The sequence below is a fragment of the Neovison vison genome, chromosome 5 (genome assembly GCF_020171115.1).
Source record: "Neovison vison isolate M4711 chromosome 5, ASM_NN_V1, whole genome shotgun sequence".
In the NCBI taxonomy this organism is placed as follows: Eukaryota; Metazoa; Chordata; class Mammalia; order Carnivora; family Mustelidae; genus Neogale; species Neogale vison.
In genome coordinates, this window is record NC_058095.1 from 13,040,751 (window position 1) to 13,056,988 (window position 16,238).

The window sequence follows — 16,238 nt, forward strand, 5'->3', positions numbered from 1 at the left end:
TATTATCTGTGTCTACAGAAACACCACGGTGCCCACCAGGAAGACACCCTTTACATGACCATTCAGAGCACTTAAGCTCGTTGAGTATGAATCTCTCCCATCCAAATGCCTTAGATGATAGAGAGGTAAGATAGGGTTGGTATTTGGCAGAGGTATAAATGAAGGCAATTCTGCAGGCAACAATTGGCATGATAAGAGGGAAATTGGAGAACTGGATGGAGATGAAAAAGCCTGGGACACTTTGACCCTTTTCAGGGACAGATGGACCTTATTAATTCTGCCTTGTTGCACACTGCTTTTTGGGAGTCAGGCGGTGGGACTTCCTGACTGCAGCATTGTACAGAGATGGCCTGAGGTAGCCCAGCCTTATTTGATTACACTTGTGAATCCTCACAACAATCCTTCTGAAGCTTTCCCTGTTTTACAGATGAAGATACCGAGGTTCAGAGTGGTCATGTGACTTACCCGGGATGTGACATGGGAGAACTGGCATTCCAGCTCAGACCTGTCAGATCCCAAAGTCTGTGTGCCATTCACTCCCCAACACAGCTGTAAATTCTAGGATTAAACTATGACCCTCAGGCCACCTGAGATTTCTGTCTTACTTGGGCAGTGAGAAGGAGATGCTAATTAAATGAGTAATAGTTATTTTGGTAACTTCTGCCATAGAACATATTACCTTAGAATGCAATGATATAAGACACCAAGTCCCAGGGGCACCTGGGTGGCTCAGTCGGTTAAGTATCCGACTCTTGATCTCTGCTCGGATCTTGGTCTCAGGGTTAGTTCAAGCCCCTGAGAAACAAACCAAACCAAACCAAAAAACAACGACCATATTTTGCGGGTCAGGAATTTGAGAAGTGCTCAGCTGGGCTGTTCTTGTCTGGAGTCTGTCCTGTAGATGCTGTCAGGCTGGGCGGGGGCTACAGTGATCTGAAAGCTCAACAGGGCGGGGCATCCATAGTGGCCCAATCCCGTGGCTGGGAGCTCAGCTCAGGCTGTCAGTCAGAACGCCTCTTCATGGTCTCCAAGGCAGTGGTTCTCAGCCAGGGGTGACTGTGCCACCCAGGGGCATCTCTGTCTAGTACAACAGGTGCACTAGCCTCTGGTGGGTGGTGGCCAGGGATGCTGCTGACCACCGTGCTGTGCACATCCCAGCTCCCCACCACAAGGATGCGTCTAACCCAAAATGTCAACAAGGCCAAGGTTGAGAAACTCTGCTCCAAAGCCTGGTGATCTCGGGGGACTCAGACTTCTCACCTGGGGACTGACTTCCCCCTGCAGGGGCTCCCCAGAGAACCGGGCAGAAACTGCATCTCCTCCTGTGACCTAGTCTATGATGTCAGTTCCATGGACTCTGTTGGTCCAAGACATCACAAACCTGCCCAGACTCAAGGGGAGGACAGGGCTGTGGGTCCCACCTCTCAGTGGGAGGAGTGTCAAAGAATTTGTGGTCTCTTTTTCGCCACCATGGAATGTAATGGGGGATCAGTACAAGGGGAAGCAAGCAGAGCCACAGGGCCACTGGGGGCTGTCCCCGGGTCACCAGCTCATTCTGCTGTGTGTGGGCCAAGCTGATGCTGAGCCATCCAGCCCCACCCACAGGAGCAGCTGCTGTAACTGCCCGGAAGCCCTGTCGAGAACCCCCACACCCCCAACCCTTTATCAAGCACTACTGGGTTTTCTCTGTGTTCGTGGGAAACTGAGATCAGGATGTCTGCATTGGAGTCTCCTTCCACATTTTTTCTCCTCCCCAGTTAAACCCCGTCCACCCTGCCGGACACACTCCCAGTTCTCCAGCTGGGCTCTCACTCGTGCCCGTAAGCTCCCCTGTCTCTGAGCACCTAAGCCTTCGCTATCAGCTTGGGCAGAGAGATGTGCCATTACTGATTTAATCTCCAGGAGACATTTCTCCCTAATTGCTAGTCACAGATGATAATTAGTGACTGTTAATTCATGATAATTAACAAGCTAATTCTTAGAGGTAATGGCACCAGGACAATCATCTTAAAAGGCTCGAAGATGCTGTGCTTCTGAGCCCCACACTCCAAGAGAAGACACTGCATTTTGGCATCACTGCATTTTGGCATCTCTAGCCCAGAAATTAACTGGGGCCCTTCCATTGCTGTTTACAAGGGCAGTGATCAGACAATTGATGACTCTGATCTTTAGTTTTCTTCTCTGGATATACGAGTGGTTTTTTTGTTTGGTTTTGGTTTGGTTTGGGTTTGGGTTTTTGTCGAGCACAGAACAGTGTAAAGAAAATCCAATACATGTAACCTTAGGACCTGGAAAGATCCACCATCAACGTTTTGGTTTATGCCTTCCCAGCCTATGAATTTGTTTCAGAGTTGATCTCCTGGCAAATGTGAGGTTTCACCTCCAGCTTTATTCATTTAATATCATAGCAGAAATGTCTTGTCTGGTGGTAGCAACTTACAAAAAAAAGGTCTGCCTCCCCCAGGAGAAAAATCAACTGGATGTTGCAGCCGAGGGAGAGGATTCGTGAGAAGGAGAAGCGGCCGCGGAAAAGCAAAGACTGTGCAGGAACCAGGAATTCATTCCGGACCAGAGAGTCTTGGGGACACCGCTGCCCCGCCCACTGAAGACCCTGCCTGGAAGAAGTTGTGCGCACGCGCAGTCGCACGCGAGCCCGGCTCGGAACTAAGACGGGATCGATCCGTGGCCGTGCTTTCAGAGCGGGCGAGTGCGCGAGTCCACCCTGTACAGCACGGAGAGAAAAGCCCTGCACCAGCACTCCGATTTCCAGTTCACAGTCTTGTCCCTCCACGGAACGGGCCGTGCGATCTCAGGTAACTGTCTCCTCTGGACCCTGGTTTTCTTAAGCGTGCTTGGAAGGAAGCATTAGTCTTCCCGCCCTGCAAGGAGGTTTTGGGGAATCAGAAGTGCTGGGTGAGAGTTCGCCTCTCAATAATAGCAGATATGCCGGCTGACTCCCCCAAAGGAAACCCAGGAGTGTCAGGAGTGTCCGCCTTCATGTAACGTTTGGCGATTTCCAAAGACAAGCTTCTGAGACACTGTGTTGTGTCCATTTCTCAATTCCCCAGGGACCTGCTCTGGATGTGCCTTTTCACCCCAAGTTTCATTTCTTTTCTTTTTTTTTTTAAGATTTTATTTATTTATTTGACACAGAGTGAGGATCACAAGTAGGCAAAGAGGCAGGCAGAGAGAGAGGGAGAAGCAGGATCCCTGATGAGCAGAGAGCCCGATGCGGGGCTCGATCCCAGGACCCTGAGATCATGACTTGAGCTGAAGGCAGAGGCTTAACCATCTGAGCCACCCAGGGACCATAACCCCAAGTTTCTTAAACCTGTTTATTCCTGCAGCAGGGAGATGATGTAGCCAGAGCACAGACTTGGGAATTAGACCTAAATTTAAATCAATCTCAGGTCACAGGTGTCACCCACCTGTGACGTCCTATAGGCTGCATTACATGTCCGAGCCTCAGTTTCCCCATCCATGAAATGGGGGCATACACCACCTACTACTCACGGGGTTGTCATGAGGTCCCAATGAGGTACTGTGCACAAAGGGCTTTTCAGCCCTCAGCCCATGGTATTTGTTTGTACAAAAATGCAATCTCGTAACGGAAGCGCAAATACAACTGTGTGTTAAGTAAGAAAAGCGTTTCTCGCTCTGTGTCACCTTGCGTGGATTTGTTACACACTCTGGAAGGGTCTGGTCCCTTTGCCTAAGCTCACCCCAGGCTTCGCGATCTGCTCCTGCAGGGTGGCCGGTGGGTCAGCCTCTGCCTCTTCCCTCCAATCTCCTCCCTACCCTCCCCTTCCTAGACCTCTCAGATCTGAATCTTTTTTTGGTCTCTCTGCCAAGCTTACTGTTAAAATTGGCCGTTCAGCTGTCATGTTTCTGAAGCCCTGATCTGTGCCCCCTGCAAGGACGGGGGCTGGTTACCCCCACTGCCGTGTGACGCTCATTCCTCACAAAGCACACCGCGTCCGTGCTCCGTTTAATCCCCCAGCAATTTCGTGGAGTGATGGGATGAGAGCTTAGCGTTCTTCATGGGGGGCAGCAGCGTTCCCAAAGTGGGTGCCATGGAAACAGATGCCATTTTGTGGGCACAGGAGTTTGGAAAACACCACAATGAGCTAAACGGCACAAGCTTTTCAGTCCTGTAACATTAACAGGCAGCGTGATTCTTCCAGACCTAGGTGCGGTGCTTCCCACGCTTTTCCCCCACTGGAGTCTTTGTTACTAGAATAATGCTCCATGGAACCACTTGGGAAAACACTCCTAGCGGTGGCACAGGAAAGGTTTCGGGAATGAGGCCAAGTGAAGTGTAAAGGCAGGCACCACCACTTGCTGGCTGAGCCATCTCAGGCAAGTTTCTTAACCTCTCTGATCCTCAGTTTGCTCACCTATAAAATGGGGATGGTAACACCTCTATAAGGATTAAAAGAGAGAGTCAGGTGCTTAGCAGAGTACCTAACAATGAAGAACACTTAATACACTTTGGCTTTTACTGTTATTTTCTTAGAGAAAAAAAAAATGGCCCTCTGAAAGGTTACTGTTTCAGCGTGACACGGCTAGTTAGTGACCGGGCTGTGTCCAGGCACCCCACCTCTCACTTCAAGTGTACAGAGCTCTTGTTCTCATTGGGGATCGAATCCCTTTGTTCTCCTCTCCGTCCCTTACCCCTCAACCATCCCTGGCTTCTAATTCCCTTTCCTCTGGCAGATTGGGGTTTTGTGAGCCTCAGACGTGGGTGCAAGGACCACAAAGTGTATGTACTAAAGTCTCATTTGTCATTGCCTTGTCACCACCCATCCTGGCAGTCCTGCCAGCCCCTTCCCTGGGCTCCTAGTCATGAGGCTGCTGTTTCCTCCTTTTCCAGCTCATAAACTCTGCAAGCCACAGTGCCTGCTTCCTCTGCCTTGTCCGCAGCACCGAGCACGGAAACCCAGGGCCCCAGGGAAGCACAGAGCAGGTGCTTTATTAGGCGCCTGTAACCCAGTAGGGAGCCAAGCCATCCTGCCCCAGCTGAGGAGCTGGAGTCAGTTCATCCCCCCTTGGGGCGAAGAGCACCCATTCTCCCCCCTTCTTCCTTCGCTGCGCTCCCACAGCAGGCGCAGACTTCCCGCGACAAGTCAAGCCTCCTGACCTGAGCGCAGCTTCTGTCCCCTTTCAGCAGGCTCAGCCGGGGAGGTCCCTGCATCTCAGCTGACTGGCCCTGCCCGCCCCCCTGCTTTCTAGAAATGACTCTGCCTGCCCCCCTGCTACCCCCTAGGTGACCCTCTCCGGGGCGCCCGTCCCAGCCCGGCTTTGACCTTTACTGCGCCGTAGCGTGCTGCTGCTTTGCTTGGCACAGAGCCTCGCAGACTTCCGCAGATCCGCAGCTCACCTGGATGTTGTTAAAAGGCAGGTTCTGGTTTAGAACGGTGGGAGGTCCTGGATTCTGACTTTCGGACAAGCTCTGGGGTGAGGCCGATGCCGCCGGTCCATGGGTCACATTCGGAGGAGCAGAGATCCGTCGTTCTCCACGTGGGCCGCACGAGAGAGCGGCGGTGGACAGCACCCGCAGGCTGCCCCTGCCGCCCCCACTCCCCCTGGAGGCCAGCTGCCCCCTGGGTTTGGACTGTGGAGCGGCTTCTTGGCTGGGGCTGACCCAGAACTGATTAGAGTCTGTGAGGAAGACACCTTTCTTTCCCAGGGGCCTTCTCTGCCCCTCTCTCTTCTCTTCAGGCTGCTGCTGCCTCCCCTTCTGGATCCTGATGCTCTCTGCCGAGGTGCGTTTGAACCTCAGAGTCCTTCTTAACACAGAGAAGTCCGCCCCAGCAGAGGTCGTGCCTCCGTTTCTCCTCAGGCTCTCGGGGAGATCTCAAGCTGCATTTTTCAGTTGTGCTGGGGGTACCTTGTCCTTCTCATGGGAACTCTTCCAGGGCAGGGAGAGTGTTGCTTCTCTTGTCTTCCGTGTGGATGGAGTGGGTTGCTGCAGGAAAGGGAGAACCCTGAAGTTAGCCTGTCCAGGAAGCTGTGAATTCCTGAGGGGGAGAGAGGAAGCACCCCCGTAGCGCCTGTGGGTCTTTGTTACCCAGACGGTTACCCAGACGGGGTTGACTTGAGTTTCCTCCCCCAGGCCCCACATCTTGGCCTCCTCAGAGCTGTGGCTGCTACGGTCAGCTCCCCCCCCCACTCCTGCTTCCAGAGCCCGCTTCCTTGGCCGCAGGCCGCCCGGCGACCTCTGGGAAGATGAGCGGCTGCGGGAGGAAGGCGCTGACCCTGCTGAGCAGCGTCTTTGCCGTCTGCGGCCTGGGGCTCCTGGGCATCGCAGTCAGCACCGACTACTGGCTCTACCTGGAGGAGGGGGTGGTCCTGCCCCAGAACCAGAGCGCGGAGATCAAGATGTCCCTGCACTCGGGCCTGTGGCGTGTCTGCTTCCTCGCAGGTAAGGGCACCGCAGGTTGGGACGGCCCTGCCCCAGAGAGAGGAGCAGCCCCTGCCCCCGCCCCAGGAAAACCTGCCCGAGAGCCTCCCCATCCCCCCCCCCACTTCCCCCACCACTGGGAAGAGATGCCCACTGGGAGGGGGGAAGTTCCCCGGGGATGGACCTCGTGAATTCTGGGTGGGGCTCCCTGCAGTGACCAGGGCCCACTCCAAACTCAAGCCCTGAGTCACAGTGTCCACTAGAGCAGGTCCTGTCGTCCCCTGGGACCTGTGTCCCCAGCCCCCGACCTGAGAGATGAATGTAGCCACGTCTTCCCCACCCTTCCCCACACTCTGCCTCCCAGGCTGAATGAACGGGGCTGGCCTCCCACAGGTCTGGCACTGCCCTGGAGTGCCTCAGCTCGTGGAATTATGGATCCCAGTGCTTCCCAAAAAAACTCCAAGGCACAACTTATTTCCACATCACAAATAAGCAAATGAAGATGCAGCAAGTCTCCCTGACGCGATGTCACAGGTCCACTGGTTTACAGAATGGGAAATACCGACAGTTGCCCTGTTCCAAGTCCGTGAAATGAGGAGGAGAAAACCCAGATGTAGGTCCTTCCGAATCCGCCAGCTGATTTGGGTTTTGCTCCCGCCGATCTGGGCCTCCCTCCAGCTCTTGAGGACTTCTCTAGAACCCTTGAGTTGCTATTCTAAACACTTTGTCTTTATCCCTTTATCATGGCCCAGAACCAGCCTGCACAAGACAAACATCTCCACGCCCTGTAGGACCGTTACCAGCCTGAGCTGGCTGGAACCACCCCCCAGGGTGATTACTGAGCCTTTCTAAAAGGGCCCTGTCACCTTCCATGCACACAGGGCAGAGGGAACCTGTGATTTTCCCAGCTTTATAGTGGGGCTTTGGAGAATGACAGCGGTGGTTGGCACCCAGCGGTATTCAGCAGGGAGCACACCTCAAGGCCTGGCCTCCTGGTGACTCATTGGTCTATGCTGGAAATGGCATCTGACCTTGACCTCACTTCCCATGGCCCTAAACTATGTGGCACCAGTCTCCACTTAAGTCTGAAGGAGAGTTTGAAGTCACTAGGATCTGGCTTCCAAAAGGATGGACAAGGCTTTGGGGGCGGTCTGGTCCATCAAAGCCCGCCATGCACCGCCATCAGCCAAGTCTGCCCCAGAGCAACAAGACGGTGGTCAGATGTGTCCCTCAACCTCAAGTTGAGGACTGCGTTTCGTACGACTCTTGGTGCCTGGGTCCACTTTCATGGGGGTGCTTCTCTAGGAAGGATGTGACGTCAGGAGGCACCCCTACCCCTACTGCCGGTCACTCGCCAGGGATGGGGCCCTCTAGGTTTAGATCCAGCCCAGGTGCAAACCCAGGGGGGCAGAGACTCCCCGGAGCATTTGGGAATACCATTTGAACGTATTAACTTCAAATCCACATTCAAGAATCACGCGGAAATGGAAATGATGCTTGTCTTCCCAGGGGAAGAGCGGGGTCGCTGCTTCACCATAGAGTACGTGATGCCCATGAACTCCCAGCTGACGTCGGAGTCCACCGTCAATGTTCTAAGTAGGTGTCTCAGACTTTCTGACCTGGCTCCCTGGCTAGAACAGAGCAGAGCAGGGCAGAGGGAAGAAGCAAGGTTCCTGTGATCGCCCTCAGGTTCAAAACATGGCTAGAATAAGCCACAGAACTCCGGAAAACGCTATACTTCTCATCACAGTTTTACTAGCAAGAGTTCAGATAAAGAGGCACATAGGGCCAGATCTGGGAGGACACTGAGGGTTGAGCATGTCTTCTCCCCATGGAATCAGGACGGTCGCCACCCTGACACATGGATGTGTTCACTAACCAGGAACCCCAGCCAGGCTTTGCTGCCTAGTTTTTACCAGGCTTCATTATGGAGGTGTGATTAAGTGAGCCCATGACTGAACACAGTCTCCAGACCCCCGTCCTCTTCCCAGAGTCAGGCCTGGATCACGTGGCTCGAAACCCCACCTTCTAATCACGTGGTTGGTCTTTCCAGCCCCCATCCTGAGTCAGCTGATTGGAAAAATCTCAGGTGTAGTCGAGGGGCCCGCCATGAATATTGAAGACACTCTTCTCCCTTGGGAAACTCCAGGGAGGACAAAGATGAAATATAATTATGCAGACCGTTCCCCAAGAAATTATAAGTTGAAGACAACAGAGGCCAGGAACTGTCTCTTATGACCCTCAGAGAGAGATGCCTGTGTGCATGGCAAGGGTTCATGCCCCCAAGACAGGAAGTGAGACGCGTGACCAGCCCTTCCACGGCTGCCATATTGGATGCCCAGGAGGGAGCATTTTGCGCTGGAAGAGAAGACAGAAGCATGTTGGCCCTTGAAGTCAGACCTCCCAACCCTGCCTCAGGGACACAAGCCCTGCCAGTGCTGGGAGATCCCTGGGCCACTCAAGAAGGGGAGGGAACCCAGAGAACTCATGCAGGCCAAGGGGATTGGGGGGCCAGCTGGCAGACCCTGTTGGGAACACCTGGGTGGGGAGGTAAGTAGGTAAAGCCATGGGAGGCCAACGGTGTCCTCTTGTTCCCTTAATCAGAAATGATTCGCTCGGCCACACCGTTCCCCCTGGTCAGCCTCTTCTTCATGTTCATTGGGTTTATCCTGAGCAACATCGGACACATCCGTCCCCACAGGACAATACTTGCCTTTGTCTCCGGCATCTTCTTCATCCTCTCAGGTAAGCTGTACGGTTTTCTTCCATGCACTCACAGCTCCCGACATTTGACTCCTCCATGGCTCTGCTCTAGGAAGTGTGATCACAGCTTTGGCTCTGCCCTAGCACCAGGGTGGCTGAGTCAGAGCCTCGGACAGAACTGGGTCGGGGGGGACCTCTGATGACCTCGAGCCCATCCATGACCCCTGGAGGAGGAGAGATCTGCCAGGCTCACCTGGGGCAGAGCTGCGATTTCAGCCTGGGGCTCTCTCCTCACTGCCCATTTGTCACCACCTCTGACTTCTTAGTTGCACCAATAATGAGCATTCTTATTTTTGAAGGGGCTATTTCTTCCTGATTTTGCATGAAAGGTAAGTACAATCTGCCTTTGGAATCATGGCCCCCTCACTCCCAGACCTCAGCTGTCATCAGGAGACTCGAACTGTCCCCTTTCACTTTCCAGTCAATGTCCATACCCAGGTCCCTTAAACACGGATCTCTCTTCCTGGAGAGACACCAGCTTGTCTGTCTTGTCTTGTCTTGTCTTGTTTTTTCTTTTCTCTTTTCTTTCTTTTTTCTTTTCTTTTCTCCTTTTTCTTTCTTTCTTTCTTTCTCCTCTTTCCTCTCTTTCTTCTTTCTTTCTTTCTTTCTTTCTTTTCTCCCAGGCCTTCTTATTCTGAGTGCTGGCATCACTGCCCACAAAAAGGTCAGCAGAGTGAGAGAAAGAAACAAGTAGACATAAATATGAACACAGCAGGACAAGCCAGGACTGCTATGGGGGCCAAGAGCAGTGACTGAAACTCAGACCAAGGGTTGTTCAGGGAAGACCACCAGAAGGGGAGCTGAAGGATGACGAAGAAATAGGTAAAGGAGTGAGGTTGCAGGTGGGTTTGGAAAGGGAGCCTGGAGGAAAGAGGGGCTGAGCACTGGGGAGTGCATTGCTCGTTATGGTGGGAATGGAAGGTGGAATGTAGCAGGAGGGAGACGGGAAGACATCTAATGATGCCTTATGGATTTGGGACATTGTGAGAAACCTCAAAAGCATTTTGAGTTGAGGGATGACGATATGGTCATCTTTGGGGATTTTAGAATGACCACTCTGGGGAATGGAGGGAAGGAAGGGAGTGAGACAGGGGCAGGGAGAGCAGGTGTGGGACTATTTCAGTGCACAGGAGAGAGGGGATGGTGGCCGACACTAAGGGGATGATAGGAGAGAGAAATGACAGGATTCAGGGTGACATTTGGGGATCAACTCAACGGGACAAGACTAGGCTTTCAAGAAAAGATTCAAGGATGGTGCTAAGTTCTTGCTTGGGCAGTGGGTGGATGGCATATCCATGCTTAATCTAGAGACCACAGAAGATGCAGCAAATTTGGGCCAAGTTCATGAGTTTAGTGTGGGAAATGCTGGGTTTGAGGTGTCCATGTAACATCTAAGAGGAGGAGTCCCAAAGGCTGACATCAGAGGCTGAACCTCTGACGTTCATGGAAGGGGCCTGAACCCAAAAATAGAGATTAGGAGCTAACCACGTGGGGAGTAGGAGAGGGAACCAGGGGTAGGGATGTGGTTACTCACGGGGAGTGCTCCGAGTGAGAAGGCAAGAGAATGTGGGAAAAAAAGGTAGGCTCTTTCTCCCCTTTAAGGTGACCTGTACATTTTCACGAGGACCTTTTCTTTTGGAGATAGCACTTCAGACAAGGGAGGGCCTCGGGAGTAGATGGAAGATGGAAGATGGGTAGGTGGATGGCTTGAATAATGGATGGATGGATGGATGGATGGTTGAGTAGACGGATGGATGGTGGGTGGATGGGTGGATGGATGGGTAGACAGATGGATGAATGGATGGATGGTTGGGTAGACGGATGGATGGATGGATGGATGGATGGGTAGACGGATGGATGGTGGGTGGATGGGTGGATGGATGGATGGTGGGTGGTGGATGGATAGAGGGAAGAAAGAAGAAAGGGAGGGAGGGAGGGAAGGGAGTAAAAGAGCTCTTGTCACCAGGTGTTCTGATGGCCACCTGACTCCCAAGCCAGTTTAGGTTCCTTTTCTCAACATTTTCTTATCAGTATAGCCTCCTCCTTCCCTCCTTCCTTCCTCCTTTCCCCTCCCTTCTCGTCCCTTCCCTTTCCTTCCTCCTTTCTTCCCTTCCCTTCCTTCTTTCTTCCCTTTCTTAACTTCTTTCTCCATCCTTTCTTCCCTTCATCCTGTCCATCCAGTCCACCTGTTTTTCAACCTAGCCACCCCTCTTCCCCCCATTCTTCCATCTATTAATCCGCTCACCTCCCCCCCTTCCACCCATCAGTCCAACAAATATTTCTTGGGCACCTGCAGTGTCCTCAGCCTGTCTTCTGCATGGTGATATTTCCACCTAGTCCAAGAGGTACAGACTCAGGGGTTAAACTTTTCCTTTATCTTTCTATGAGCTTCAGAAGAGTCAAGGCCCTATAGTAGCTTTGAGGCCCCTGAGGCCTTTCCAGCAGCAGGCAACAGGAGCAGAAATCTCTGAATGAATGGGGCCACACGAAGTTGTTTTAATAACAACAGAGAGGGTTCCCTTGGGCCAGCAGTGATTCCAGCCTGAGTTGAAGGCCAAGAAAGGCCTGAATCACACCTCTTTTTCTTTAATGTTCCTCCTTCAGGATGCCCTAGTTTAATCATGTGAGTGGAATTACGCCTGAGCAGCTCAAAACAGAGTAATTAATTATGTCCTGATTCGGTGACAGTAACTAACCGAGGGTCCAGTGCCTGAGGCGGTCCCTTGTACAATGGAGCAGAAGTTTGGTCCCTGCTGGCCTCTTGATTTATCGCTTGCCAAACCCTGGATAAACTCGCTTTACCCCTCCTGCCTCAGGATCTCATTGTGTCACTGATGTTGTTGGCGGTGCTGTGAAGATCATGGGCCACTGAGTCTCTGCAAGGATGTTAGGGAGCTAGGGATCGGAGGCCCTGGCTGCCTCGGTCAGGGGAGCCTGTCTTATTCCTCAGTTTAGCAAAAGCCACTTGCTGGCTCAGTGGATGCACCCTTAGTTCCCCTTAGCGTTAGCCGGGAGCTTTGAGGATGGCAGTGTCAGGGCCCCCGCCCAGGCCAAGTGACCCAGAAGGTCTGGCACGGGGCTCAGGCAAGTATATCAGACAGGTGATTCCCATGGGCAGGTAAGGTGACAGCCGTGGACTTCTGTGTTTCAGAAGGTGGCTGGACAGGGGGCTTTTTCACCACAGCTCTCTGCTTTCAGGGGGTCATGGTCCAAACAAGGTCTTTAGGAGGACAGTACCTGCTCTCCTTCAAGCCCCAAATGAGAGCATTATTGCCTGAACCCCAAGGGGAGGTGGGTGCCCCATCAGCAAACCCCAGGGGCCTGCTCACCAAGCACCCCTTGCCTTGCCACAGGCCTCTCTCTGGTGGTGGGCCTGGTGCTCTACATCTCCAGCATCAACGACGAGATGCTCAACAGGACCAAGGACGCAGAGACCTATTTCAACTACAAGTACGGCTGGTCGTTTGCCTTCGCGGCCATCTCTTTCCTTTTGACTGAGGTAAACCTCCCCACAGGTGAGGTCGGGGCGGGGCACTGCCCAGGGGGAGCAGGGTCTGGACAAGCACCCCGGCCCCACCCACTCTGCTGCCCTTTTTCCTCCCCACAAGGTGTCACTCTCCCACCTTCTGGGGCTCGGGGTGGGGGCTCCTCCCCGGCACCCCTTCTCTGCCCCCCCCACCCCTGTCCACGTCCCCTCCCGGCTCCAGCGGCTCTGGTGGCCGCCCCCCGCCATGCAGACCCCAGCCCCAGCCGGACAGCAAGGCCAGGCCCCCGGCAGTGAGCGCTCTGCCCCCTCCTCCCGGCAGAGCGCCGGAGTGATGTCCGTGTACCTGTTCATGAAGCGGTACACCGCCGAGGACATGTACCGGCCGCACCCCAGCTTCTACCGGCCTCGTCTGAGCAACTGCTCCGATTACTCAGGCCAGTTCCTACACCCGGACGCCTGGGTCCGGGGCCGCAGCCCCTCCGACATCTCCAGCGACGCCTCCCTGCAGATGAACAGCAACTACCCAGCCCTGCTCAAGTGCCCCGACTACGACCAGATGTCCTCGTCCCCCTGCTGAGCCTCGCCGCCTCCCTCCCTGGACGGTGGACAGCCAGAGAGCCCTTCCCATGCTCCCCCGATGGTCTGGCAGCCCCAGGCCCTTGGTTGACAGGCCCAGGCTGCCCCCACGCTTTGCTGTTGTCACTCGACCCATGTTGTCTCCACATCTTCCCCCCACCAGAGTAACTCCGACTGCCCCAGGCTGGGTGTCGCGAGTCCGGGGCCAGCGGGCAAGCTGATTGGCCGAGAGCGCGAGCGTAGCCCCGCCTCCTGAGTGCCAATCACTCCCACTGCTCTCCCCTTTCCCGGGAGAGGCGTCCTTTCCAGCTGTGTAATTGTCCCTAAGCGCCCAACCTCATGGCCGCAGGCCAAGTTCCCTACACACACCCAGCGGGACTTGTGTGCCTACCAACTAGCCTGACCTTCCTGTTCATGATCTGCGCCATCAGGCCAAGAAGGGGACTTTCCTATGGAGGTCCTGCTGGTTCAGAATTGCCAAGCAGCTTTCCTTGTGAAATCCTTTATCTTTTTGGTTACCCACCCCCATCCGCACAGCACACCTTTCTGTGCTCTCCATCTCCCCCTCCCCCCATAGGCTCTGAATCTTCCTTCCTTTCTTTCCACCAGGACTCAGCTGCCTGGGATCTTGGTCCCTAAGGGCGTAAGAGTGGGTCTGAGGCCACTCTGATGAAGTCACAAAGAGGTGTTAATGGCTGATGATGTCTTAATATGTATGGCCCCCTATAACATACTTAACAGGGGTCCTTAATGCCTTAACCCAAGAAGTGACTCTGACAAGGAGAACATCAGACTTTGGCAGGTCCCCATTAGTATTATCAGGCACTGTTAGTATTATGAGGCCCTGGGGATACTGTCCCTGCTCACATGGGCAGTATTTCTGGTCCAAGGCCCTAAACTCTGACCATGTAGATACACATCTATACCACGTAAGTAGAAGGCAGCTTTTAAAGAGGCTGCCTGGGATTTGGAGCTAGATTTGGCGACACTTAGTGCATTTTGAGTCAAAAGCCAGCCTTGGAAAGGTCCAGCTGCTCTCCTATGGGTGCCCGTGAATATATGGGGGTTGTCATTTAATCCTAACACAGGGCGCTATCCGCTTCCTGGACTGGGGACATATGGAGGCAGCCAGATCCTTCCAGAAGGTGAGGCAGGGTGATGCCCATTTTCCTAGTAGCAAATTTGAGCTGGGAGGTACCAAGCACCTTGCGTGAAGTCCACAGGGGCCAGGGACGGAGGGATCAGTGGAAGGCCCAAGGCAGGACGTGACCGCGCCCCGGTTCTCCAGGCTCCCTCTCAGTGTGTGCATTTCCAGTTCTGAGGTTGTGAGTAGCAAAATAAGACCGGGCTTTCACATGCTGGAGACCAGAAGTCCGGAATCAGGATAGCAGCAGGTCGGCTGTCTTCTGAGACCTCTCCTTGGCTTGCAGATGGTGGCTGTCTTCTCAACATGTCTTCCCACGGTCTTTTCCTTGCTTGTGTGCCCACCCCTGGTGTCCACATTCCCTCTCAGCAGGACACCAGCCAGATTGAATTAGAGCCCATCCTCAGAGCCTGATTTGAACGTCATCCCCTGTTTAAAGGCCCTGTCTCATTCCCAGGTTCTGGGTCCCATTCCCAGCTTCTGGAGGTGAGGAGCGCAACATAGAACTTAGGGGTGTGGGGACAGGCATGCAACCAGCAGGTACAGGCAGGTCACTTTGTGGCTGAACTGTTCCACTTGCTCACAGCACAGTAGGGGGGGAAGATTCGAGAAGACAGTTGTGGTCCCCGTTCAGCTACCATCTGAACATGGATCCTTGGGCAACCCCATCTGCTCTGAGGGGCTTGGTCCAAATGATCCCCAAGCCACCCTCTTCCACACACCCGCCCCCAACTCTAGTGATTCAGCCTTGCATAGAAAGCTCCAGATTGCCATCCAACGTGACTTTTCGAGCCTTGCCTCGAAACTGATAGCGACCGTAAACCCAGACAGAAACCACGTTCTCCTCTGCAGGAAAAGAATCAGGTAGTGTACGTGCAGACCAGTAGGCAGCATTTTCAAACTGGACAGTTGTTTAGATGTGCCCTTCTCCTGTGTGGTCAATGTTACTACCCTCCTAAAATGTACTTTTCTGTCCCTTAAGCTCCCTTTCTCTGTCACTGTGCCAGGCTTGTGTGTGCACATGGAAAAAATAGAACCCACTCCCCAACACAACCTGATTGTTGACTGTGACGTCATTAGGATGAGCCTTGATTGGCCTGGAGCCTAGGTTGCTAAGTCAAGCACCTCGTGTCTTGCGAAGGTGTAGTTGATGCTTATCTTAGGTCAGGTTCTGGGTCATTGTCCTCCCTCACGAGGGACGGGGGATAGATCAATCATAGCACAATGATTACAGCTTCCTTTCCGTCTCTTTGTTGGTTTCAGAACTGGGGGGCCTATTTGCAGCGTCTTTCCACAATCAAAGGCTTTAGTCAAATATTAAAGTGTATAAACTCAGAAATTATAATTAGGGTCCTTTCCCAATGCACTTGCTGATTTCCTCAAGCACTTGAAGAAAACACACTGAGATTTTTTTTTTCTCACCTTCAAAAACTTGGAGAGGGAGGGTAATACACTGAAGTCTGATGGTATATTCTGGAATAAAAGCACTCAACCAGTGGTCACGCAGGAACAATTCCGAAACTGCCAGTTCCCTCCCCTGTGGAACTCCCCAGCCTCCTCCTTGCCCCGGGGGTGACTCAGGGACACCGCCTGCCCCACCAGATGACCTTCAGAGGAATGGTCTGTTACCAGGGCTGTGGACGGAGTTGATGGGAAGGCACTGGGGACAAATCCATAAATATCATGGGCTTCTCAGTGATGGAGCAGGGGAGCCCCCTCCTTCATGTTTGGCCCCTCTCCTTTCCTGAACAAAAGCCATATATTAGGGTTCTCCAGAGAAATGGAACCAATGGGGTATACATGGGGAGGTTTATTTTAAAGAATTGGTGTTTATGGTGGTGGAGGCTGAGCAAATGCAAAGTCAG

General features: G+C 53.4%; 1 protein-coding gene across 1 annotated transcript; it reads left to right on the plus strand.

Annotated features, from left to right (window-relative positions):
- Positions 1–6,154: 6,154 nt before the first annotated feature.
- Positions 6,155–15,871, plus strand: CACNG5 (calcium voltage-gated channel auxiliary subunit gamma 5). The gene is made up of 5 exons (XM_044250360.1): positions 6,155–6,424; positions 7,913–7,999; positions 9,008–9,148; positions 12,520–12,665; positions 12,973–15,871. The coding sequence occupies exons 1-5, from the start codon at positions 6,229–6,231 to the stop codon at positions 13,228–13,230; spliced, it is 828 nt and encodes a 275-aa protein (XP_044106295.1). The 5' UTR covers positions 6,155–6,228; the 3' UTR covers positions 13,231–15,871.
- Positions 15,872–16,238: the final 367 nt, after the last annotated feature.